At 40.4% G+C, this 25,148-nt stretch overlaps 1 protein-coding gene across 1 annotated transcript in view; it reads right to left on the bottom strand.

The window, feature by feature from the left end:
* The window catches only part of KIF13A (kinesin family member 13A), a 215,116-nt gene that overhangs the window by 58,353 nt on the left and 131,615 nt on the right, over positions 1–25,148 (bottom strand). Inside the window, 5 exon segments of the mRNA XM_082346312.1 lie at positions 9,418–9,530; positions 10,213–10,347; positions 18,287–18,374; positions 21,048–21,228; positions 22,090–22,182. Coding sequence (XP_082202438.1) covers positions 9,418–9,530; positions 10,213–10,347; positions 18,287–18,374; positions 21,048–21,228; positions 22,090–22,182 — 610 coding nt within the window.

Below are 25,148 nucleotides of genomic sequence, written 5' to 3'. Positions count from 1 at the left end.
ACACACATTCAGGTGCCAGGCCTATGAGTCTCAAAAGTGGTCCTGGGACTGGCAGCACCAGCACATCTTTTTTTTTTTTTTTTTTTTTTAGAAATTTCATGTAATGTCTGAAACATTTATATTAACATATTTCCATACATATTTCCATACAAATACAAATATAAGATTTTTAGAAATTTCATGTAATGTCTGAAACATTTATATTAACATATTTCCATACAAATAACCCAATGAAAGTTTAGTATTAGTTGTTTTGTTTGTTTTTTTATACTGCAGGTTCTTATTAGGCATCAATTTTATACACATCAGTGTATACATGTCAATCCCGATCGCCCAATTCAGCACACCACCATCCCCACCTCACCGCAGTTTTCCCCCCTTGAGCACCAGCACATCTTGCAGCCTTGTTAGAAATGCACATTCTCAGGCCCCACCACAGACCTACTGAATCAAACATTCATGGTGGGACTCAGGAACCTGAGCTTTCACAAGCCTTCCAGGTGATTCTGATGCAGGTAGAGTTTGAGAACCACTGGTCTAGGCTAATGAGTGCCCCGTGGTGGTTAATACATGTTCTCTGCACTTGAAGAAAAGATCACCATAGAAACAACAGATTTGTGGTATTGAGGGATGAAGGACATCCTTGTATCATAGTTAAGTACCAACTGCTCTTTTAAAAGAAATCAACTGAATTCCAAGTTTAGCAGCCAGAAAAGAGCAGTCTCAGGACATCTCCCGGGACTGCAAGGAAGGTTACATGATATCATAAAGACAAAACCCTTTGTAAATGATTAAAAAATTAAAAGCTACTACGTATTTATAAAAAACAAGGAAGGACACAAATCAGCATGTGACTAGAGCTTAGCAAGTGAAAGACTACACAGCTTTCTTTCTAATGTTAACAATAGATTTCCATTAAATAAGTTGAAAGGAGTAAAAGCGTATTTCCCACCACACAATATAATTCTCCAAAGGTGAGTCACTGGAAAAGTCATTGAAATACAAAGCAATTCCAAGAGGCAAAAATGAGTCAGAATTTTAATAACCAACAGCCATTACTGCCAAGTGACATAAATTATGTGTATCATAATTGACAAATTTAAAAGTTAAACAAATCCATCCCAAGAGAAATGAAAACATATGTCCAAACAAAAACTTGTGTAACAATTTTCATAGCAGCAATATTCACAACAGCCAAAATGTGGAACCAGCCCAAATGTCCACCGAATGATGAAGGGAAGAATAAAATGTGGCATGTCCTTGCAAAGGAGTATTATTCAGCCATATGAGAGGAATGAAGTTCTGATACATGCTACAACATGGATGAACCTTGAAAACTTACAAGAGAAAGAAGACAAACACAAAAAGCCACTGTCCTGGGTTGTATAGTGCCTACTCCCCACCCCCAAATTCATGTCCACCGGAACCTCAGATGTGACCTTATTTGGAAATAAGGTCCTTGCAGATGTAAATAGTTAAGATGAGATCATACTAGCTTAGGGAGGGCTCTGATCCAATGACTGGTGTCCTTAAAATAAAGCCATGAGAAGACACAAAGACACACAGGGGAAAACAACAGATGCAAATGGAGGCAGAGACTGGAGTGATGCATCCACAAGCCAAGGAGTGCCGGCAACCACTAGAAGGTAGGAGAGAGACATGGAAGAGATTTCCCCTCTGAGTCCCCAAGAAGGAACCAACCCTGCTAATCCCTTGATTTTGGACCTCTGGCTTTCAGAACTGTGAGAAAATATATTACTGCTGTTTTAACCCATCCAGTTTGTGGTAATCTGTTATGATAACACTAGGAAACTGATACAGCCATATACTGTTTGATTCCATTTATATATGAAATATCCAGAAGAAGCAAACCTATAGAGATGGCAGTTGTGGTTGCCCAGGGCTGGGGAGGTGGCGGGAAGGGGGAATGATTTGGACACCAGGTTTCTTTTGGGGATGATGAAAATGTTTTAAAATTAGATTGTGGTAATGGTTATACAACTTTATGAATATCATAAAGCTGCCGAATTGTACACTTTAAAAGAAATTTTAAGAAAGAAAAATGGCATGTGATATATATGAAATAGAGGGAAAAAGGAGTTCAATATAAGGCAAAAACACATTTCTGCTTTAGATATAGAACACTGGGCATTTTTCACATTTTGCTACTATTGAAATGAAATTTTCATTTGAAAGCAACTCTTTGGACTATCCCCAATTTTTCATACCCAAATGCAGCAGAAATTACTTTAATTCATACCAACTATAAAGAGCTCAGTGACTCAAGGGTCAATATCGGCAATTCTGAGGTTAACAGTGGTCCTACAGCTCTATAACTTATTCAGTTAGAGAAGCTTATCACTTGTAGAAGCCATGCTCTTTACCTAACGGTGTGCATACATTCAAAACAAGAACTTCATCTGAACCTAATATGGTCCTCTTGAAACAAAGAGAAATAAACTGCAGAATGAGTGGGACTCAGTGATGACTGAGAGGTCACCAGGTTACCCAGCGACGAGGGGTCCATGCCACCCCCCCTTTCTGGGTTCCCCCCTGGAAGCACTGATCCAGGGGCATCTAGGATCCTAAAAACCACTTGAAAGTTCAATGTCTGAAAGCTGAACACCAGGCTTACATATTTTAATGGAAATTTTATTTCCAGGGACCTTAAAAATATAACAAAATAACTAATTATGGACCCTGCTAGCCCTGCTGTTTCAGCCTGGAGACAAACAGGCAGCTCATGGGTGTCAGAACCGGGTGGGAGTTTTTGCCAATTTTAGGGGCTGAAAACGTTACTCCAGGAATCTTTCTCATTCTAGCAAAGCACTGCTCCCTTCCTGAATCTGCTGGAGGTGGAGACAGTGAGGAAGCTCCTAATGGTTAAATCTCTCACCACAAGTTCTTGGGTGGGGGTCAGGAGGAGACGGGGGAGGGGCTGGCTGGGGAGGAAGGAAGACTTAGGCCAGGGGATAACATCTATAAACAGACAGCCAACTATAACAAAGGAGAATCTGGGATCAGAAAGAAAGTAAATAAAACTCAGGAGGATCAAAAATAAAAGTAGCTCGAAGAAAAAAAAACTGTCAGATATACGTATACGTACAGCTGATTCACTTCACTGTACAGCAGAAACCAGCACAACATTGTAAAGCAACTATACCCCCATTTTAAAAAGTGTCATAATTCAACTTTTTTTTTTTTTTTTGCTTTTCTATACCTTCCTTAAACCTACCTAGTTTCCCTTGAAACCCCAATCACCAGATTCCTTCCCTTAGGAGTAGATATGATGTGATGTGAGTTATCTATAATGTCTAGGATGGATTTCAAATCTATTTTACCTACGTTTCCTGTGATCTTTTTCTAAGATCGTAAGTGTAGGACTTATTAAACTTTATCAGAGTCAGCTGTGTATGCATTGCTCTTTCTACTTAGACTGTGACCACCATGGCAGCAGAGACTGCTATGCCTGGCTTACAGAAAGCACTCAGTCAATATTTGCCAAGTTACTACGCTGAGTCTAGAACACACTGAAGAACAGAAGACGAACCTCTTTCTATAAAGGACTAATTCAATGACGGTTTGGGTACATTCTGTGGGTGCTAACCCAATATCCATTTTCCCCTTCTTACTTGCTAACGGACACCTGATTTTGCTGGGAAGCATGTACCGAGCTAAAATCTCTACAGAGTCCTCTGCAGCTCGGAGAAGCCATGAAACACAGTTCTGGCCAATGAGATGTAGGGAGATATTCCTGGGAGGGGCTTCCAAGCAGTCTATGGTTCTCCTGATAGAAAAGGTACATAGTCAGCTGACAGAAGCCGGTGGTCATTTCCCCATCTTGTTTGGAACACAGATATGGATACAATGCCTGGAATGGTAGAGCTGTCTTGAGGTCATGAGAACCACATGAACGCATACTAAGGTTAGTACATACAGCTGTGTGTCTGATAGCATTTCTGAGGTGCTGGACCTGCCTCTGACTTCTTGATAAGTGAGAAAGATTAACTCATCACTTGGTTGTCATTGCAGTGGTTTCTGTTGCTTACAGCATAATGCAATCCTTGGCTTTTACAGAATTAGTCAAAAGATGATGAAGTTAGTGGAACTGAGTTTAGCCCTCTTCCCCAGGAAGTCCCCGCTCCTTACAGGAAAGGAGAAATACAAAGTGGCAATTTATGTGGAAAATTATGGGGAAAGGACAGCACCATCACATGAAAGGAGAGGAAAGAAAACAGTTATAGCTACAGTATGGGCTTCATTTCCACTCACCACTGTTTTCCAGTGACTAATGCAAATCATTAAACCCAAATGTTCATCTAATGAGTATCATTCCCAATCTCATTTCCATTTCAATTGCTGTGGTGTAATAAAAAACCATATATGAACATTTCCAAAAAAAACACGTTCTTTTGCACATTTGTTCTGGGGACATTAATATATGTTATACCTAGAATTCTGTCATCAAGTAAGCTCAGGGAATCATGAAGTTATACAGGATTCATGACTGCAGGATTTCTGAGAGCTTTTAGCACTGGGAATCTCCAAAGGAAGGCTTTATAAGTAGCCTTTCTCAAAATTATTTATCCAGGGGTCTTTTTCTCCCCAGAGCCACTTGAGGAACTAGTATTTCACAAGAATGTTTTGGGAAACACTGAAGTAACAATGGCACATGTCCCAAAAGATGTGGCTACTGCATCCTCAGGAGCAAATTTTTCCTCTGTCCCTTGTGGGTCTCTTGTGTTAAATACAGAGACATTTATTCAGATTTCTTTCTTCCATATGTGGACCCTGCAATGCACAAGTGGTAAATTAACAAGGACCCCCACCCGCCCTTGAATAATGGACAGAAGGCAGGCTACTTTTATTCTCCCCTGGTACAAGTTCCTGTTTAGTTCTGCAGGCAAAACCCACTGAAATGAGGTTTCCGAGAGGAAATGAACAAGAGTCATGGAGGGTACTCAAGAAGAAAAAAAGGATTGAGTCACATGAAACATTAGAAACACTGTGCTTATAAGTTATTAAAACAAATTATATGACAGAATCCTAGGAGTAACATATATTAATATCCCTCAAACAAGTGTTCAGTAGAGCCCATTTTTGAAAATGTTTAGTATATACTTTATTATTAACCACAGTAACTGAAATGGAAAGGAGACTGGGGAAGATACTCATTAGATGAATACTGTTGGGATTCAATGGTTGGCCATTGCTGAGAATAAAACAGGACCGTTTTCAATGACATTCCTAGGGGTATTAGAGAGTGTTCCATGATCTAAGTCAGTTCTCAGAGAAGCTGAACCAGCCAGGCTCCAGGGGCAGGGAAAGGCTTCGCCCTTCCGCCCTCAGTAGACGGAGGAGCAGCAGACGGACTCCCGGACGTGTCCCCTGTGAAGATGGTCTGCAGATGACCTGTCCCTCCCCAGCCCTGAACAGGCCTTGGCGGCACAGCCATAGAGTGCCTTAGCTCTCCGCGTGAAGGAATAACGTGTGCTGTAAAGCTCTTAAGAGCTTAAGGAGAGATGAAGCCCCTAAATCCAGAGCCCATTAAGCAGACACTAATGTCTGTGTGAAGTCCCTGGCAGGTCTGCTTAAGAGGATTATTAATGTTCCATATAAAGAAGCCCCAGTAGGAGGCTGAGAAAAAGCTTAGGAAACATGTCAGAGGTTTCTTTAATTTTAGCCCTCCACTGGGCACTGATTTTAAGGCTTAAAAAACCATTTGCGGAACTATCAGGCAGCAGTTTCAATATACTATTTATTTTACTAGTACACACTTACATAGAGCTTACTACGGGTTGGCCTGTTCTAAGCATGCCACAAGTAGTCACTAATTTAATCCTCACAACAGCCTTACTCATAGTGTTTGCTCATCCACATTTTACAGGTGAGGAAACTGAGGCACAGAAAGGTCACACCCCTAGTTTCTGTAACTAAGAAGCTCCCATGTCTCCTCTGGGAAGCCTCCCACAAACCTTCCAGCTGTGTTGTCACCCATGTCCCCACCGCATCCTATGTGTAAGTTTCGATGGCAGTTAATGTATTAATATCACTCCTCCAAAGGTCTCCTTCCCCACTGGACCTTGAACTTCCTGAGGCCAGGGTCTGATCTTACTCACCCCTTTCTTCTTATGCCCAGTCGGTGTTCAACACATATTTGCTAAACGGAACAAAAAAGTGCAGGTCCATTTATCTCTTATTGGATATCCTTGGGGCCACATGTGTTTTGAAATTCAGAATATTTTGGATTTGAGGAAGTTCAGTGCATACACTTACCCATGACCACTGGTGGGATAAGGGACAGCAGCCCATAGTAAAATTCATTAACATTTCTGCAGCTAAACTTATGAACGGCCACACTAAATGAGTAAATAAAGACCATACATGAAGATAAAGACCTCATCAGAGTTCAGGTGACGGTTCACCAACAAGTGAGCTATGAAGAAAATCAGAAAAGCACTTGGTTTTCAGAGCACTTTGGATTTTGGAACTGCAGGTAAAGGACTATGGGCCTCTCTTTCTACGAAGGTCTCTAAGACAGCTGTGCAGACCATGGCATGGTCCTACTGTGAGAAGATGTCCCATTAATTCAGTGACTAAGTACCAGTGACCATGCTGAGAATTTGGAGGACACCTGGTGGAGCCCTGGATCCACAGTGGGCTCCCGGCACATATGCACCAACTCAGGGAGCTGAGAGAGATGTGTGGGGTAAAGAAGAAAGCCCTGGACTAAGGTTCAAGGGAAAGGGTTCAGAGGCGGCTCCACTCCCTTCGAGCCAGCTATTTTGGGAAAAGCACAAGACCAACTTGGCAGACATCCACAGGCTGGTAAATGTGTCCTAAAAAAACATGCTTCAATGCTGGGTGATGTAGCACTTCTCAACATTACCTGCTCAAGAAAATCCCCCCACCTTCTTTTGCTTTTTTGGATAAAGTTAACTTACTGTATCTTAACTTATGTGCTCCTCGAGGGCAGCAATCATGCTGTAACAAATAACCACAGACACAGTGGCCTAAAACAACACAACTGTATCATCTTACAGTTCTGGAGGCCAGAAGTCCAGAACGTGCTTCCCTGAGCTAAAACCAAGGGGCCGACAGTGCTACGTGCCTTCTGGAGGCTCGAGGGGAGAACCGTTTCCTCGCCTTTTCCAGCTTCTACAGGTGCCCACGTCTCTCAGCTCATGGCCCCTTCCTCCATCCTCGTGCGAGCAATGGACCGTGAGGTCTTTCTCACCCATGTCACCCTGACGCTGGCTCTGCCACTTCCTTCTTTCACTTACAAGGAGCTTTCTGATTACATTAGATCCACCCGAATAATCTTCTCATCTCAAAATCTTTAACTTAATCACATCTGCAAAATCTCTTTGTGAGGTAAAATATGCACATGTTTTGGGAATTAGGACCCGGACATATTTGGAGGACAGGCAAGCAATATTCTGTCTACAACAATATCTAAGTTCCTCTTGCATCCCCACATCTAATGCAGTGCCAGACACATAGCAGAGGCTTAATAAATGTCTGCTCAGCTTTTATTCATACTACTTAAATATCTCCAACCTCATCTTTAAACAGAGATAAAGATACATATAATGAACCTCATATGAAATAATGTATATGAAAGTGCCCCCAAAACTAAAAAGAACCATAAAAATGTAGATATCTCACAGACTAGTAGTAAGGAATACATACATCCATTTGTGAAAGAGCCAGTATATAACTAAGGAAAGATAGTAGGAAGTTAAGAGAATGCCATTCAATCCATTAAGTCATAATGGAAAAGAGCCAGTAGCTGGAGTACCTAAATCATGTTATCATGTGGCCTTGAGGTAGTCCAGTTTGAGACACTACATAATTTAGTGTCCAAATTGAAGGGGGCACTATTAATATTTCCTCTGGGACAAAAGTATCAATCAGGACTCTTCCCGGCAAACAGAACACTTGGGCATCCCACTTACAGCAGTGGGGTGAGCCTGGGCTCTCGAGCCAAACTGCCTACAACCAAATCTAAGATCCACGCTTAGAGTTTTGTGACCCTGGATATATTATTCCACTGCTCTCTGCCTTGGTTTCCTCATCTGTAAAATGGGTATAATAGACCCATCTCACGATGCTGATGTGAGTTATTACATACAGAGCATTCAGAACAGTGCCTGGCATATAGTAAGAGATCAATAGAAACTAGTGATCGTTACACATGAAGGCCAGCCATACTCAAAATTTCCATAAATTCACAGCACAGAATTCCCAGTGGCTTCCCACAAGTGTAGACACAGGCAAAGGGCTGGCATGGCTTAGCACCAGTAAACAAATGTCTAGGAGTGGTGACAGTCTTTTCTTTTCTGCATCCTCACACCCTCATTTCTGCTTCCCCATCCTGGTTCTTGCACTCATTTTGGAATGCAGAGCTGTATGCCCGCCTGGGCTCCTACAACGCTTTGTCATGAAATAGAGCAAAATCCTTTGTTATTAGAGCAGGAGACAGAATGACTGGAAGTTAACCCCGTAAAGCAGCAGTCTGTGCAGTGAGCACGGCTCTGTCCATCTGATAGAGGGGGTGATATTTCACTGCTAATTTTAAACTTTTGGAAACTTTTGTAAAGTTACAATGTGCCAGTACCATTTTGAAATGCAAGCTGCACAAACAGGTTCCTGACTATATTACCTCTTGTCACCTTCTGTCCTAAACAAAACGCCAAGTTATTATGTCTCAACAGAAAAATTCAAGTACAAACTAAGCTACTTCCTACTCACGCTGTTTATACAGCTTATAAAAATAAGAGCTACAACCATTAATATTTATTCAGTGTATACTACGTGCCAGGCTTTGTTCTAAGCACGTTATGGGCATTTACTGTGCCTCTGCTGCACCCTCTGAGGGAAATGCCTTCATCTCCTTGTCCACCGGGCCAACTCCTACACACCCTGCACCTCGGCTCTCCTTCAGCCTTCACCACATCCCCGGACATGCTGCAGGCACTCACGGCAAGGAGTGAGGTTTCAGGATGGCAGTTCGTCAGTAAATGCTACTTTCTGGGGGCAGGTATTGATGTTTAAACAGTATTAGCCTTACAAAGGGATTCGAAGCAGATTTTCTCTTCAGAATAAGCTCCTCGAGTTAAATTTAAGATATGATTTGATTTACAAAATTGCAACTTGCGTTCACCTAAGACTATATTATACAATGATACACTGGGTGTTTGTACGATGTTTGAGCCGTTTTACTAAATAAATCTCATGCATCTCAGTAGAGGCAGGCGGATGTTTTTCTTCAACCCAGCTCACTAAAGCTACACAGACTCTGAACCATCTGTGATCAGAGCCATCTGACCCCTGATAATGCGACAAGTCCCCCAGGCACACAAGAAGCTGGGTGGGGCGTGCCAGTTTAACGCGGGAGTTGCACCAGCCTCTTACTTGTTAATGTTGCTGCCTTCTTTCAGTCGCTCTCCCGCGGCTCCCGTTTTAGACACTCTCTCGCTACCCGCCAGGTCCACCAAGCTGACCTTGCTCACTTTCTCTCCCGAATTCTAGTCGTGAGAAACAAGAGAGAAACGACACACATGAGTGCAGAAACCACACAGACATCTACATATATGTCAGCACCACAACTAAAGCCATCCCGCTACAACAAGGCATACTCCTCAAGAAGATTTTAAATGGTAAGAAGAGTTCTTGGACTAGCAGTTTCACGGGCAAAATTTAGGTTGGCGTAGCAGTGTGGCATTTTGTTTTGCAGTTGGGAAGCAAGTGCACTGGGCTTTCCAGAATACAGTCAGAAAGCCGGAGGTTTTATGCACCTATGAGAACATACCAGGACATGAGGATTCCTCCGTATTCAGGTCAAATCACTTTTTTTTTGAAAAAGCTTTCTTTAGGCTAAATGTTGCTGTTTCCTCTTTAATATCCCTTAATGACTATGAAGTAAACCCAGTTGTTTTTAGGGGAATTTCAGTATGAAAGGATACATATTAAAAGCTGTACGGTGACATCATCATGTTCTTTAGGGAGTTTATACAAGGAATCCAATTTTTTAAAAAATGTTATGTATAAAGTAAGACCTAACAAATTAAATGACGTAAGAAAAGTAGCTCATCTAGTAAGTAGAAGAGCTGGCATACAGTTCTCAGGAACTGAATCCAGTCATGAAACAGTTCACTCATGCAGGTAGAGTTCTTTCACTGCTACCAAAGGTTCTACCCGATCCCTCACCCCAGACTGTAGGTCATACAGCGTCTGAGTGATGATGATGTTGAACACAGCATGGGAGCGGCTACTTTCTTCATTCATGTTGGTCGCAGCTACCGTCCGAGACTTATTTCCCTCAGACATCAATGACTCGATATCCTAGAGGCAAAGCACAAGGAAAACATTAGAAGCAAAAAACCCAAGAACAGCATCCTGCCCACCAAGCACATGTGTTAATTATGACGCATCTGTCACCACCCTTCCACATAAACCTCCTGCTTCTCCACAGAGCCTGTTTTGAGCTTCCACTCCCTCAGTGCTTTCTAGTGGATGAAATGTTTCCCCCATTCTTTTTATTTATTTTTTTAAATTTCTATTGGAGTATAGTTGATTTACAATGTTGTGTTAGTTTTTTGCTGTACAGAAAAGTGATTCGGTTATACATATACATACATCCGCTCGTTTTTTAGATTCTTTCCCCATAGAGGTCATTACAGGGTATTGAGTAGAATTCCCTGTGCTCAGCAGAGGTTTTATCTTACTTTATTTTTTTAATAGATCTTTATTGGAGTATAATTGCTTCACAATACTGTGTTAGTTTCTGTTGCACAACAAAGCGAATCATCCATATGCATATGCATGTCCCCATATCCCCTCCCATCCTCCCTATCCCACCCCTCTAGGTCATTGCAAAGCACCGAGCTGATCTCCCTGTGCTATGCTGCTGCCTCCCACCAGCCAACTATTTTACATTCGGTAGTGTACCTACGTCGATGCTACTCTCACCTCTCCCCAGCTTTGCCCTCCCACCCTATGTCCTCAAGTCCATTTTCTATGTCTACCTCTTTATTCCTGCCCTGCAACTAGGTTCATCAGTACCAGTTTTTTGTTTTTTAATTCCACATATATGCATTAGCATATGGTATTTGTTTTTCTCTTTCTGACTTACTTCACTCTGTATGACAGACTCTAGGTCCATCCACCTCACTACAAATAACTCAATTTCGTTTCTTTTTATGGCTGAGTAATATTCCATTGTATGTGTGTGCCACATCTTCTTTATCCATTCATCTGTGGATGGACACTTAGGTTGCTTCCATGTCCTGGCTATTGTAAATAGTGCTGCAATGAACATTGTAGTACATGTCTCTTTTTGAATTGTGGTTTTCTCAGGGTATATGTTCAGTAGTGGGATAGCTGGGTCATATGGTAATTCTATTTTTAGTTTTTTAAGGAATCTCCATACTGTTTTCCATAGTGGTTGTATCAATTTACATTCCCACCAACAGTGCAGGAGAGTTCCCTTTTCACCACACCCTTTCCAGCATTTATTGTTTCTAGATTTTTTGATAATGGCCATTCTGAGTGGCGTGAGGTGATACCTCATTGTAGTTTTGATTTGCATTTCTCTAATAATTAGTGACGTTGAGCATCTTTTCATGTGCCTCTTGGCCATCTGTATGTCTTCCTTGGTGAAATGTCTATTTAGGTCTTCCACCCATTTTTTAACTGGATTGTTTTTTTGATATTGAGCTCCATGAGCTGTTTGTATATTTTGTAGATTAATCTGTTGTCTGTTGTTTCATTTGCAAATATATTCTTCAATTCTGAGGGTTGCCTTTTTGTCTTGTTTATGGTTTCCTTTGTTGTGCAAAAGCTTTTAAGTTTAATTAAGTCCCATTTGTTTATTTTTGTTTTTATTTTCGTTACTCTAGGAAGTGGGTCACGAAAGATCTTGCTGTGGTTTATGTCAAAGAGTGTTTTCCTATGTTTTCTTCTAAGAGTTTTATAGTGTCTGGTCTTACATTTAAGTCTTTAATCCATTTGGAGTTTATTTTTGTGTATGGTGTTAGGGAGTGTTCTAATTTCATTCTTTTACGTGTAGTGGTAGTTTTCCCAGCACCACTTATTGAAGACGCTGTCTTTTCTCCATTGTATGTTCTTGCCTCCTTTGTCGTAAATTAGGTGTCCATATGTGCATGGGTTTATCTCTGGGCATTCCATCCTGCACCATTGATCTATATTTCTGTTTCTGTGCCAGTACCATACTGTCTTGATTCCTGTAGCTTTGTGGTATAATTTGAAGTCAGGGAGCCTGATTCCTCCAACTCTGTTTTTCTTTCTCAAGATTGCTTTGGCTATTCGGGGTCTTTTGTGTTTCCATATGAATTGTAAAATTTTTTGTTCTAATTCTGTGAAGAATGCTATTGGTAGTTTGATAGGGATTACAATGAATCTGTAGATCGCTTTGCGTAGTATAGTCATTTTCACAATATTGATTCTTCTAATCCAAGAACGTGGTATATTTCTCCACCTGTTTATGTCATCTTTGATTTCTTTCATCAGTGTTTTATAGTTTTCTGAGTACAAGTCTTTCGACGCCTTAGGCAGGTTTATTCCTAGGTAGTTTATTCTTTTTGTTGCAATGGTAAATGGGAGTGTTTCCTTAATTTCTCTTTCTGAGTTTTTGTTGTTGGTGTATAGGAATGCCAGAGATTTCTGTGCATTAATTTTGTATCCTGCAACCTTACCAAATTCATTGATTAGTTCTAGTAGTTTTCTGGTGGCATCTTTAGGATTTTCTATGTATAGTATCATGTCATCGGCAAACAGTGACAGTTTTACTTCTTCTTTTCCAATTTTTATTCCTTTTATTTCTTTTTCTTCTCTGACTGCTGAGGCTAGGACTTCCAAACTATGTTGAATAAGAGTGGTGAGAGTGGACATCCTTGTCTTGTTCCTGATCTTAGTGGAAATGCTTTCAGTTTTTCACCATTGAGTATGATGTTTGCTGTGGGTTTGTCATATATGGCCTTTACTATGTTGAGGTAGAATCCCTCTATGCCCATTTTCTGGAGAGTTTTTATCATAAACAGGTGTTGAATTTTGTCAAAAGCTTTTTCTGCATCTATTGAGATGATCATATGGTTTTTATTCCTTAACTTGTTAATGTGTTGTATTGATTTGCGTATACTGAAGAATCCCTGAATCCCTGGGATAAATCCCACTTGATCATGGTGTATGATCCTTTTAATGTGCTGTTGGATTCTGTTTGCTAGTATTTTGTTCAGGATTTTTGCATCTATGTTCATCAGTGATACTGGTCTATAATTTTCTTTTTTTGTGATATCTTTTTCTGGTTTTAGTATCAGGGTGATGGTGGCTTTGTAGAATGAATTTGGGAGTGTTTCTCCCTCTGCAATTTTTTGGAAGAGTTTGAGAAGGACTGGTGTTAGCTCTTCTCTAAATGTTTGATAGAATTTACCTGTGAAGCCATCTGGTCCTGGACTTCTGTTTGTTGGAAGATTTTAAATTACAGTTTCAATTTAATTACCTGTAATAGGTCTGTTTATATTTTCTAATTCTTCCTGGTTCAGTCTTGGAAAATTGTACCTTTCCAAGACTTTGTCCATTTCTTCGTGGTTGTCCATTTTATTGGCATATAGTTGTTTGTAGTAGTCTCTTTTTTTTTTTTTTTTTGTAGTAGTCTCTTATCATCCTTTGTATTTCTGTAGTGTCAGTTGTGATTTCTCCCTTTTCATTTCTAATTTTATTGATTTGCATCCTCTCTCTTTTTTTCTTAATGAGTCTAAGGGTTTATCAATTTTGTTTATCTTCTCAAAGAATCAGCTTTAGTTTTATTGATGTTTGCTATTGTTTTCTTCGTTTCTATTTCATTTAATTCTGCTCTGATCTTCATGATTTCTTTCCTTCTACTGACTTTGGGTTTTCTTTGTTCTTCTTTCTCTCGTTGTTTTAAGTGTAGGGTTAGATTGTTGAGATTTTTCTTGTTTTTGGAGGTGAGACTGTATTGCGATAAACTTCCCTCTTAGAACTGCTTTTGCTGCATCCCATAGGTTTTGGGTTGTCGTGTTTTCGTTGTCACTTGTTTCTATGTATTTTTTAATTTCTTGATTTCTTCAGTGATCTCTTGGTTATTTAGTAGTGCACTGTTTAGCCTCCATGTATTTGTGTTTCTTACAGTTTTTTTCCTTTAATCGATTACCCATCTCATAGCGTTGTGGTCAGAAAAGATGCTTGATACAATTTCAATTTTCTTAAATTTTCGAAGGCTTGATTTGTGACCCAAGATGTGATCTATCCTGGAGAATGTTCCATGTGCACTTTAGAAAAAAGTGTATTCTGCCACTTTTGGGTGGAACGTTCTATAAACATCAATTAGATCTATCTGGTCTATTGTGTCATTCAAAGCTTGTGTTTCCTTATTTATTTTCTGTTTGGATGATCTGTCCATTGGTGTAAGTGGAGTGTTAAAGTCCCCTTCTATTATTGTGTTACTGTCGATTTCTCCTTTCACGGTTGTTAGCATTTGCCTTATGTAATGAGGTGTTCCTATGTTGGGTGCATAAACATTTATAACTGTTATATCCTCTTGTTGGATTGATCCTTTGATTATTATGTAGCGTCCCTCCTTACCTGCTGTAACAGTCTTTACTTTAAAGTCTATTTTATCTGATACGAGTATTGCTACTCCAGCTTTCTTGTGATTTCCATTTGCATGGAATATCCTTTTCCATCCCTTCACTTTCAGTCTGTATGTGATCCTCGGTCTGAAGTGGGTCTCTTGCAGACAGCAATATATATGGGTCTTGTTTTTGTATCCATTCAGTCAGTCTGTGTCTTTTGGTTGGGGCATTTAACCCATTTACATTCAAGGTTATTATCAGTACCATGCTCCTATTACCATTTTCTTAATTGTTTTGGGTTTGTTTTTGTGGGTCTTTTTCTTCTCTTGTGTTTCCTGCTTAGAGAAGTTTCTTTAACATTTGTTGTAAAGCTGGTGTGGTGGTGTTGAATTCTCTTAGCTTTTGCTTGTCTGAAAAGCTTTTGACTTCTCCATCAAATCTGAATGAGATCCTTTCTGGGTAGAGTAATCTTGGTTGTAGGTTTTTCCCTTTCATCACCTTAAGTATATCCTGCCACTCCCTTCTGGCCTGGAGAGTTTCTGCTGAAAAATCAGCTGGAACCTTATGGGGAGTCCTTTGTACGTTATTTTTTGTTTTTCCCTTGTTGCTTTTAGTATTTTTTCTTTGAATTTAATTTTTGTTAGTTTGATTAATATGTGTCTTGGTGTTTTTCCTAGGGTTTATCCTGTATGGGACTCTCTGTGTTTCCTGGACTTGGGTAACTATTTCCTTTCCCATGTTAGGGAAGTTTTCAACTATAATCTCTTCAAATATTTTCTCAGTCCCTTTCTTTTTCTCTTCTTCTGGGACCCCTATAATTCAAATGTTGCTGCGTTTAGTGTTGTCCCAGAGTTCTCTGAGAGTGTCTTCAATTCTTTTCCTTCTTTTTTCTTTATTCTGCTCCTCAGCAGTTATTTCCATCATTTTGTTTTCCAGCTCACTTATTCATTCTTCTACCTCAGTTATTCTGTTATTGATTCCTTCTAGTGTATTTTTCATTTCAGTTATTGTGTTGTTTGTCTCTGTTTGTTCTTTAGTTCTTCTAGATCTTTGTTAAACATTTCTTGTATTTTCTCAATCTGTGCCTCCATTTTATTGTCAAGATTCTGGATCATCTTTACTATCATTACTCTGAATTCTTTTTCAGGTAGATTGCCTATTTTCTCTTCATTTATTTGGTCTTGTAGGTTTTTACCTTGCTCCTTCATCTGTGACATATTTTTTTGGCATCTCATTTTGATTTTGGTTTTTCTTTTTATGAGTGGGATTGTGTTCCTGTCTTACTGGTTGTTTGGCCTGAGGCTTCCAACAGTGGAGTTTGTAGGCTATTGGGTAGAGCTGGGTCCTGGTGCTGAGATGAGGAACTCCATGAGACCTCACTCCAATGAATATTCCCTGGGGTCTGAGGTTCTCTGTTAGTCCAGTGGTTCGGATTTGGAGCTCCCACCACAGGAGCTTTGGCCTGAACCCAGGCTCATGAACCAAGATCCCGCAAGTGACCTGGGGTGGCAAAAAAAAAGGGGGGGAGGGGAGGAAGGCCTTGGCTGTGGAGGGTGGGGCCTAAGCAAGGGCAAGGTTTGGGTGGTGGGTGGGGCCAGTGCTCAGGACCCCCAGGGCTGGAAAAGGCCCTGGGAGCTGGTGGGGGTGGGGGTGGGGCTTAGTCTCAAGGAACAGAAGGGGCCCAGGCATGCTCCCCACCCCTGGTCTCAGAGGGCAGGGGACCTCACCTGGGAGCCCAGCAGTCTTCCTGGGCTCGAGTGGGCAGGGCAAACGCCCTCCTCTCCTCTCCCACTCCTCTGGTCTGGGAGGGACCTTCCTCCCTCCCTCTCCTGATCTACCTGGCCTCCCTCCTATGCCCCCAAGGACCTACTCGGCCTGGAGAGGGCTTTGGAGAGCAGGGGACCAGCCTGGGAGATCAGCAGTCTCCCTGTGCCCGAGTGGCCAGGGCAATCGCCCTCCACTCCTCCTGGATGGCTCCTCCCACCTGTCTCTCCTGATCTCCCCAGACTCCCTCCTTGCTCCCAGGACCCATGTGGCCCGGATGGGGCTTTGGGCCAGGGGGTGCCAGCTTGGGAGCTCAGCAGGCTCCCCGGCCCAAGTGGGCCAGGTATTCGCCCTCCGCTCCTCTCCCGCTATTCCCAGAGAGTCCCTTCTGCCTGCTTCTCCTGATCTCCCCGGTCTCAGGGGTGCCGATCCTGTCTGGCCTCCACTTCTCCTCCCCCCTCAGTCCCCCTACGTCCTACTGGTTCACTTTGGGGTTCCTCCCATCTCCTTGTGCGCCAGAGTCCCCCACCAGTGGCACGCAGGTGCCCTAGTTGTGGGGAGACGCTAACTCCGCGTCTTCCCACACCACCATCTTGACTCTGCTGCTCCCCCATTCTTTCCATCCTGCAATTGTCTTCTTTCTCTGTTAAGTAACTATTTTTCCCTTTGCAAGTTACTAGGGAGAAAAGAGCTAATATTTACTGAGCGTTCCAGATACTCAATAACGGTAGTTACCTTGTTTTATTCTAACTCTCCTGCACAGCTCTCTACTGCTTGATTATTTGCCTCCCTCCTCCAACACCGTGGCTCTCCCAGGACAGGGAACTTTCCTTCTTTGACTCTGTACACCTGCTTTAGGACACCCAGAACCTACAGCTCTTAAACAATTTTTGATGACTGAACCTTATAAAAGAAGTATTTTCCTGATTTTATACACAAGGACACTGAAGTTCATGGATGTCAAATAACTCTTCCCACACCTAATAAGAGGCAGAGCTGAATGCAAATCACAAATTCCCCAGCTCTTACTAATGAGTGACAGGAGGAGATGGACACTGATCCTTATAACACTGAGCTACGAGCCAGGCACCTTAGCAAAAGTGCTGACTTAGCACCTTCATGCCAGAGGGTCTTCGTTCATTTCAGGATCTCAGTGTTTTCAAAGTAATGACTGCACTTTATTTCTCATCTAAGCAATAATAGAACTGTCTATGTTTAAATGGCTGGAGAGAGTTATCTCGCAGATTAATTTTAGTCCTACTGAGTCTGAAATGATGCAAAGACAAACACAACACATAGATGGCACTTCTAAGTGGATGGATATATTTGCTCCTTCATTTATTTATCGGTATTCTTCAGCAATAGACAGCAGTTTCTTTTCTGGGATTTCCAAAGTAATGACAATAAAAATAGGGACAAAACATAGAGCCAGGACATGAGAAGGCATAAAAGTCAAGGAGTAGGAAAAGGAAACGGGTCAATGGAGGAAGGATTGATTCAGAAAAATAGAAGAACCCAAAGAGTGAAAAGTAATGCAAACTAAGGCAGGAGACCCTGTCAAAGAGAAAGGGTTGAAATAACTACCAAATACTGTTTACATTTGTCCAGAAGGACATCACTGGAAACTTCAGGGAGAACTGTTTCAGCAGAGTGCTATTAGTGAAAATATTCAGCAATCTCAAAACACTGGGCCTCCCAACAATACTGCAAACCCTTCACAACCAAGCAGGCTGAAGAGTGTGATTAAAGCCCTTTCTTTCTGTTTGGGGTGGTTAATACCGGGTTTCTGAGACCATGAACGGTATCAATATGCTATAAAGCATTCACATAAAAATATATTCAACATTACCTATATACTTCAATTTACTGTCAGTTTTTAAATGACTTTTTTTTTTAATGGCACTTACCTCAAAACTAGTGACAGCCAGTTGGGATAAACCATCTACATATGGTCCCAAAACTTTATGCTCTCGAACTTTAAGAGACTGTCTACTCCTTCGAGAGAAAGGAAAAAGGAATGAATGAGTCAGACCCAACTTGAACTTTTCTTTCTAAAAAGAAAGTACTTTTAAAAGTACTCAGAAACTAAGATTGCAATTTCAAAGGAATTTTTTTTTAACGATCAGAAAGTATTCTAAAAGCTATTTTATTTGGATTAGCAAAACAGCATTCCTTATGAGGAATGTCTTTTATACTCTGATTTCTATTTAAAGTAACGTACTATTTACAAAATTCTATCTCTACTCCCAAACTAAACAGCCAGCACACAGAATACTATGTTAGGCCAACTTGCTTTAGTAGATGAACTTCAATTTCATGTGGGAGGAGGGAAAAAAAGAAAATGAAGCAAAGAACATGCCAGAATTGAATTTAACCCTCAGGCTATTCTACAAATAAGCATATCCTCAGTAAGTAATGTCTTAAAGTTTTGAGCAAGTAGTGAACAATATTAAAGTGTTTTAATTTACCTTTTCAGATCAGCAGCATTGATTTACGCTGCTTCTGTGCTGACCATTTTATACAGAAAGTAATGTTATAGTACAGCAGTTGTTTGTAGTTACTGATATTTATCCTATATTTAGAATTGGCTCTGCTGGTGAAGATTTTAGGGCTCTTTTGAATTTTTAAATGGCAATCCTGGTTTGGGACCCATTTGAAGAGCTTATCAATAGATAATTGAGATGAAAAGCAAAGCTATAATATATATTATAGCCATATTGTATACGTCACCTTTTTCATCAGATACTAATCACTTTTCAAGTCAAGAGTCAATGCTTGGCATCACTCAAGTGTGGAAAAAAGAAACTAAGAATGACTGAGCACTTCCTGAAGTCTCGACATTGTTCCCTAAGAACCTCTCAGTTATCTCACTTAATCTTAATCTCACAATTCCACAAAGTAGGTTTTACTAACTTTATTTTAAGGATGAAGAATGCAATGTGACAACAAGCAATTCTGCTGTACTCTAAACAAGGGCAGACCAAGTGCACAGTTTCAGGAGAGCTGCTTTGATGCCCATGGATTCAGAACTCGGCTCAGTCTGTTTGCACAACCAGAGATTCTTTAATGCTATTTATGAGCAAGAAGAAATAAATCTAGCACAATATCAAGTGCTTCTGATGGTGTCTAACATCTGGGATTCTTGTACACTGCTGGTGGGAGTGTAAACTGGTACAACTATTTCGGAAAACAGGTTTGCAGTACCAAAGTTGAAGATTCTGTAGCTTCTGACCCACAATTCCACTTCTAGATGTATTCCCTAGAAACTCCTGCATTTGTACACCAGGAGGAATGTACAAGAATGCTCAGAGCAGCACAGTAGTGGAAACCACACAAATGACAGGAGATAGAATAAATAAATTATGGTATAATTATACAATGGAATGCTAAAGAGCAGTAAAAATTAATAAGTTATTACTTCATATATCAGAATGAATGAATCATTGAGGGGAAATGTAGCAAGTCACCGAAGGACACGTATTATGACGCCACTTACACACAGTTAAAAATTGTGCAAAATTATGTGTAAACTCTTAAAGAGGAGGAAGATAATGCGAAACATAAAATTCGTAATAGTAGGAATGGTAGCAATTGAAATAGTATCAAAGAGGAGCATACAGGTGGCTTCAAAAATATTGGTCATGTTCCATTTATTAAGCCAAACGGTGAGTAGGACAGTCATTGATTTTATTATTCTTTAAACCTTACATATATTGTAAATGTTCTTTCATATGCATTAAACAGTTAATAACTAAAACTATTTCTGATGATTGGGTCACTTCCTTTCCCTCCATAATTTTAATCTTATGCCTCTAATTATACCCTTGATTATACAGCTGCTAGAAACATTTAAAAATATTTTCATCATGTTATATAAAAAATTCAGGATATTGAATTGTATTTAGAGAATAACCTAAACACGCATACCACACATCCACCCCATAGATTTGAAACACAGGATCAAAATGCACCGAAGTGTTAACAGCAGTTATTTTTGAGTGATGGAATTATAGGTCATTTTTATTTCTTCTTACATTTACCTACTTTCTAAATTTTTATATATATTATTTTTAAATCAATAAAAATTTCAATTAATAAAAAGGTAAATGGCCCTCTCCTTCCTCTATGAAACAAACTCATCTGGTTTTTATCACCTAGTGTTTAAAAAATACAGATGCCTGGTTTCTCCCTGGGTCTACTGAATCATAGGCTCTACAGCGGGGGCTCAGGCCAGTGTATCCTTAAAAAGCCTCCCAAGTGATTCCAGTGTACATCCCCGGAAGAGAATGACTTGCCTAGGCTGGGTCATTTGAAACCTTCAACCACTTTGCCTCCAATTTAGAGGTGCTACTTTCCAACATAAATGGAAGGACCAATGTGTCATTTTTAACTCAATTTTTATGAATAAACCATAGTGGCAAAAATAACAAAACAGTAAAAACATCCTTTTAAATGGCATATGTAAGCAACTTTCTACATGACTATAGGATAAACTATGAATACTAGATATACCAACAGGCTTTGAGAAGCTGATGATTTCTCTAAATGAACTGAAACTATAGAGTACTGACCAAGGGCACAAATACATATACTCACCTGCAACTTTAACTTCAGGATCATTTAAAATTATTACCCCTACTACAAGGTTAATTTCAACCACTAACTTACCCTTTGGGGTCTAAAAGATCCCGAACTTTCTCATTATAAATTTCCATATAGGATACTTCGACTTTAAAGGTCTGTGACTCATTTTGCTCCAGAGAGATCCTTTGAAATAAAGCACAGCAGAGCCTTGGAATGAGGCCCCGCTGCTCAGCACTGCCCATCATGGAGAAGGATTTTCCTGAGCCTGGAGAAGGGCAAGCAGAAAGAAAGGAGGATGGAAGAGGAAGTAAACTGTAATGCTTCAACTACACAAGTGTTTCATACACAGCAGCCAAGGTCACACAGCAGAAGTAGACAATTCGGCCCCCAAAGGCCAGTCCCTTGGACACCAAGGCTACTATTCTTTCTATTATACTCGCGGCCTCCAGTTTGACCTTCACTGTGAGACCCAGAGGGCACCTCTTTTACAGATGGATACGTACTAATGTAAGAACTACAAATATGTAATCTTTAAAAGTACACATAGTAAATATCAAATATCACCAACAAGTAACATTAACAGTATTTTACCCACAAAATATCAATATTTCACATTTGTGAAAGTGCTTTGATATATAGTCCCCTAATTGTCCTGTGATGTGACAATAGGCAGTATTGTTATGATTTATTGATTTATTCCAACTTTATAGTTGAAATGATGGTGGCTCAGAGTGCGAATGGCTGAGCCACTCGACTGTTTTTGTTTAATATCCTGGTGAAGTCCTCTGGATGATACTAAGAAGACGATACTAAGAGTTTTTCTACAGTTTTTCACTATAACATTTATACCGAGAAACTGGTAACTATTTTCCTAGTTCAAATACAGGTTAAAACTATAATTTAGGAAAATGACACTTAATAGTTTAAAACTAGCTTTGCTCATTAACACTAAAATTACTCAGTTACCACAACTGTCAAACCTTCAAAATGAGGATTACTTTTGATCATCTAATTCAGCCAAACCCGTGAAGTCAGAAGCATTTTTCTATGGTTTCCCAAAGTGTTTTCTATATCTATGTTTTCAGAAACGCACATTTAATATCACCGACTGTAAGTGGCTACTTACCTGTCTGTCCATATGCAAAAATGCAAGCATTATACCCCTGAAAGGCTTTCTCAAGAATTCCTTCCCCAAGGCACTTGAAAACCACTTCTTGACCTAAAAAACAAAACAAACAAAATAACTAAAAAGACTGATTTTTCTTGACATATTTGCAGTAATAACCGAGCCCCAGTCATTAACAAATTCTCTCACTCTATAAAGATGTTAAGTGTATTGCATATCCACTATGTGTAGGGCTGTGGATTAAAGAACTTTTTTATTTTAAATTAATTAATTAATTAATTTATTTTTGGCTGTGTTGGGTCTTTGTTTCTGTGCGAGGGCTTTCTCCAGTTGCGGCAAGCGGGGGCCACTCTTCATTGCGGTGCGCGGGCCTCTCACTGTTGCGGCCTCTCCCGTTGCGGAGCACAGGCTCCAGACGCGCAGGCTCAGTAGTTGTGGCTCATGGGCCTAGTTGCTCCGCGGCATGTGGGATCTTCCCAGACCAGGGCTCGAACCCGTGTCCCCTGCATTGGCAGGCGGATTCTTAACCACTGCGCCACCAGGGAAGCCCTAAAGAACTTATTGTACACAGTTTTGCTTATCTACTCTTCTACACTATAGCTCAGTACCTGGATCAGTTTATGATTCTACCCACTGTTTCCCTCTAAGACATTTCTCTAGGCATTCAAGTCTCCTGTCCATTGTCTGCGGGCCATACGGAAGCATCATTTGAATTTGGTTTAGTTTCTTTTCCTGAGTTAGTATGAAAGTGTCATTCAACACAAATTGTCTTATCTCCCCACCTGGATTCTGAGCTTCTGATGAGCAGGAACCGCATCCACATCTTGGTGCGTGTGTGCACCTCTGCCCCTAGCACAGTGCTAAGTACGTGCCAGATGCTGAGCAACTGTTCACTGCTGGTGGAGGGGATGTGCTGGGCACAGGCACCTCTCACCTGTGTTCCCAGCAGGGATTTGGGGACAGGTTCCCGTCTGTGAGCCTGTCTACAGCTCACTGTGGCTCTTGGGGGAGTTCTGTCATGTACCATCTATACTACAGTAGTGCCCAGCTAAAGATTAAGGTGTGAAAATCTTTTTAAACACTTACCGAGGCATTTACTACTCTTTGAAATTGGTGCCTTTCTAACATTCAGTCCCCACCATTAAGACAATTAAAGTGATTTTCGCCTTCCTCTGTGCAGAAACTACTGGTTTAAGTACCTCTTTCCTCTACTGGAATGAGAAGCCCCTGATGGATGTCAGACTATAATCTGTTTATCTTTGTAATCCTAGTGCCTAGTACAAAATGCTTAATAAATGTTTGTCCAAGAATGAGTCAGTTTAATCTTTTTATCCAAATGACAATTCCTTTTACATTTGGAAATAAAGCAATAGAACATAAGCTTCTGGGTATATGTTTTTCTTTGATGCATCTGATTTTAGCAGTCTCTTGTTATATTATGACATATCATGGTTGCAGAATGGGACTCTTAAAAGTGTAAACATGAAACAAGTAATAATATTTCTGGGCTTCCCTGGTGGCGCAGTGGTTAAGAATCTGCCTGCCAATGCGGGGGATAAGGGTTCGAGCCTTGGTCCGGGAAGATCCCACATGCCGCGGAGCAACTAAGCCCGTGCACCACAACTAATGAGCCCGCACTTTAGAGCCCACGAGCCACAAATACTGAGCCCATGTGCCACAACTACTGAAGCCCGTGCACCTAGAGCCCATGCTCCGCAACAAGAGAAGCCACCGCAATGAGAGGCCTGCGTACCGCCAACGAAGAGTAGCCCCCACTCGCCGCAACTGAAAAGAAAGCCCAGGCTCAGCAACGAAGACCCAACACAGCCAAAAATAAATTAGTTAATTAATTAATTTAAAAGAAAAAGAAATAATATTTCCAATCATTAGGTTGGCAAAAAAAAAACCAAAACAAAACCTTGACAGTATCAAATATAGCTGGGTTGAAGAAATAGGTATTTTCATAAGCTGCTGGAGGGAGAATAAACAAATGCAGCCGTTCCAAGGAAAACCTCACAGCACCAAGAAAAAGGAATATGCCCAGGCTCTCTGACCCACTGTGAGGCATCTGCCCTAGAGACCCACTCCCACAAGAGACCCCTGTAAAAGGATGTTCATGGCAGCATTATTTATAATACTGAAAGCTGGAATCAAGTTAAATGCCCATTAGTAAGGGAGTAGATAAGTAAAATGTGAGTATTTCATATGATGGAATATTACACACCATGTTTAAAAAAACAAGCAAAACAAATCTATGTGTGTAAACAATGTTAGAATTCAGAAACATTGTTGAGTTTAAAAAAAAAGTCATGTTCAGACTGTACATACAATGTAAAAATTTATGTCAAATAATATGTATGTGTAATATCTATGTGTGCTAAAGTAAAAAAAAGAAAAAACTGGATCAGAAGAAAATATACCAAATTTATATAACCTTATTTCTCAACTATGGACTTCTACTGAAGAGGCATTTAAAACATGTTGGTGGAATATGTGGATTTTTTTAAAAGGGTGTAACTGTAAGCGGCTTCCTAAAAATACGGTTTGTTGTGAAGACTACCTAAAGATGTGTGTGTATGTGCACACACACATAAACTCAGAGGATAATAAAGTATTGTCAAAATTCTTATCCACTGAAGACACACTTTCAAAAATGCTTTTATGTGGTGGGAATGTAAATTGGTACAGCCACTACGGAGAACAGTATGGAGGTTCCTTAAAAAAACTAAAAACAGAACTACCATATGACCCAGCAAACCCACTCCTGGGCATATACTCAGAGAAACCATAATTCGAAAAGATGCATCACAATGTTCACTGCAGCACTATCTACAATAGCCAGGACATGGAAGCAGCCTAAATGTCTATCAACAGAAGAATGGATAAAGAAGATGTGGTACATATATACAATGGAATATTACTCAGCCATAAAAAAGAACAAAATAATGCCATTTGCAGCAACATGGATGGACCTAGAGATTGTCATACTGAGTGAAGTAAGTCAGACGCAGAAAGACAAATATCATATGATTATCACTTATATGTGGAATCTAAAAAAG

This window comes from Balaenoptera borealis (genome assembly GCF_965194805.1).
Source record: "Balaenoptera borealis genome assembly, chromosome: 12".
NCBI lineage: Eukaryota > Metazoa > Chordata > Mammalia > Artiodactyla > Balaenopteridae > Balaenoptera > Balaenoptera borealis.
Note: the sequence above shows the minus strand (reverse complement) of the source record. Positions and strands in the feature narration are given on the sequence as shown.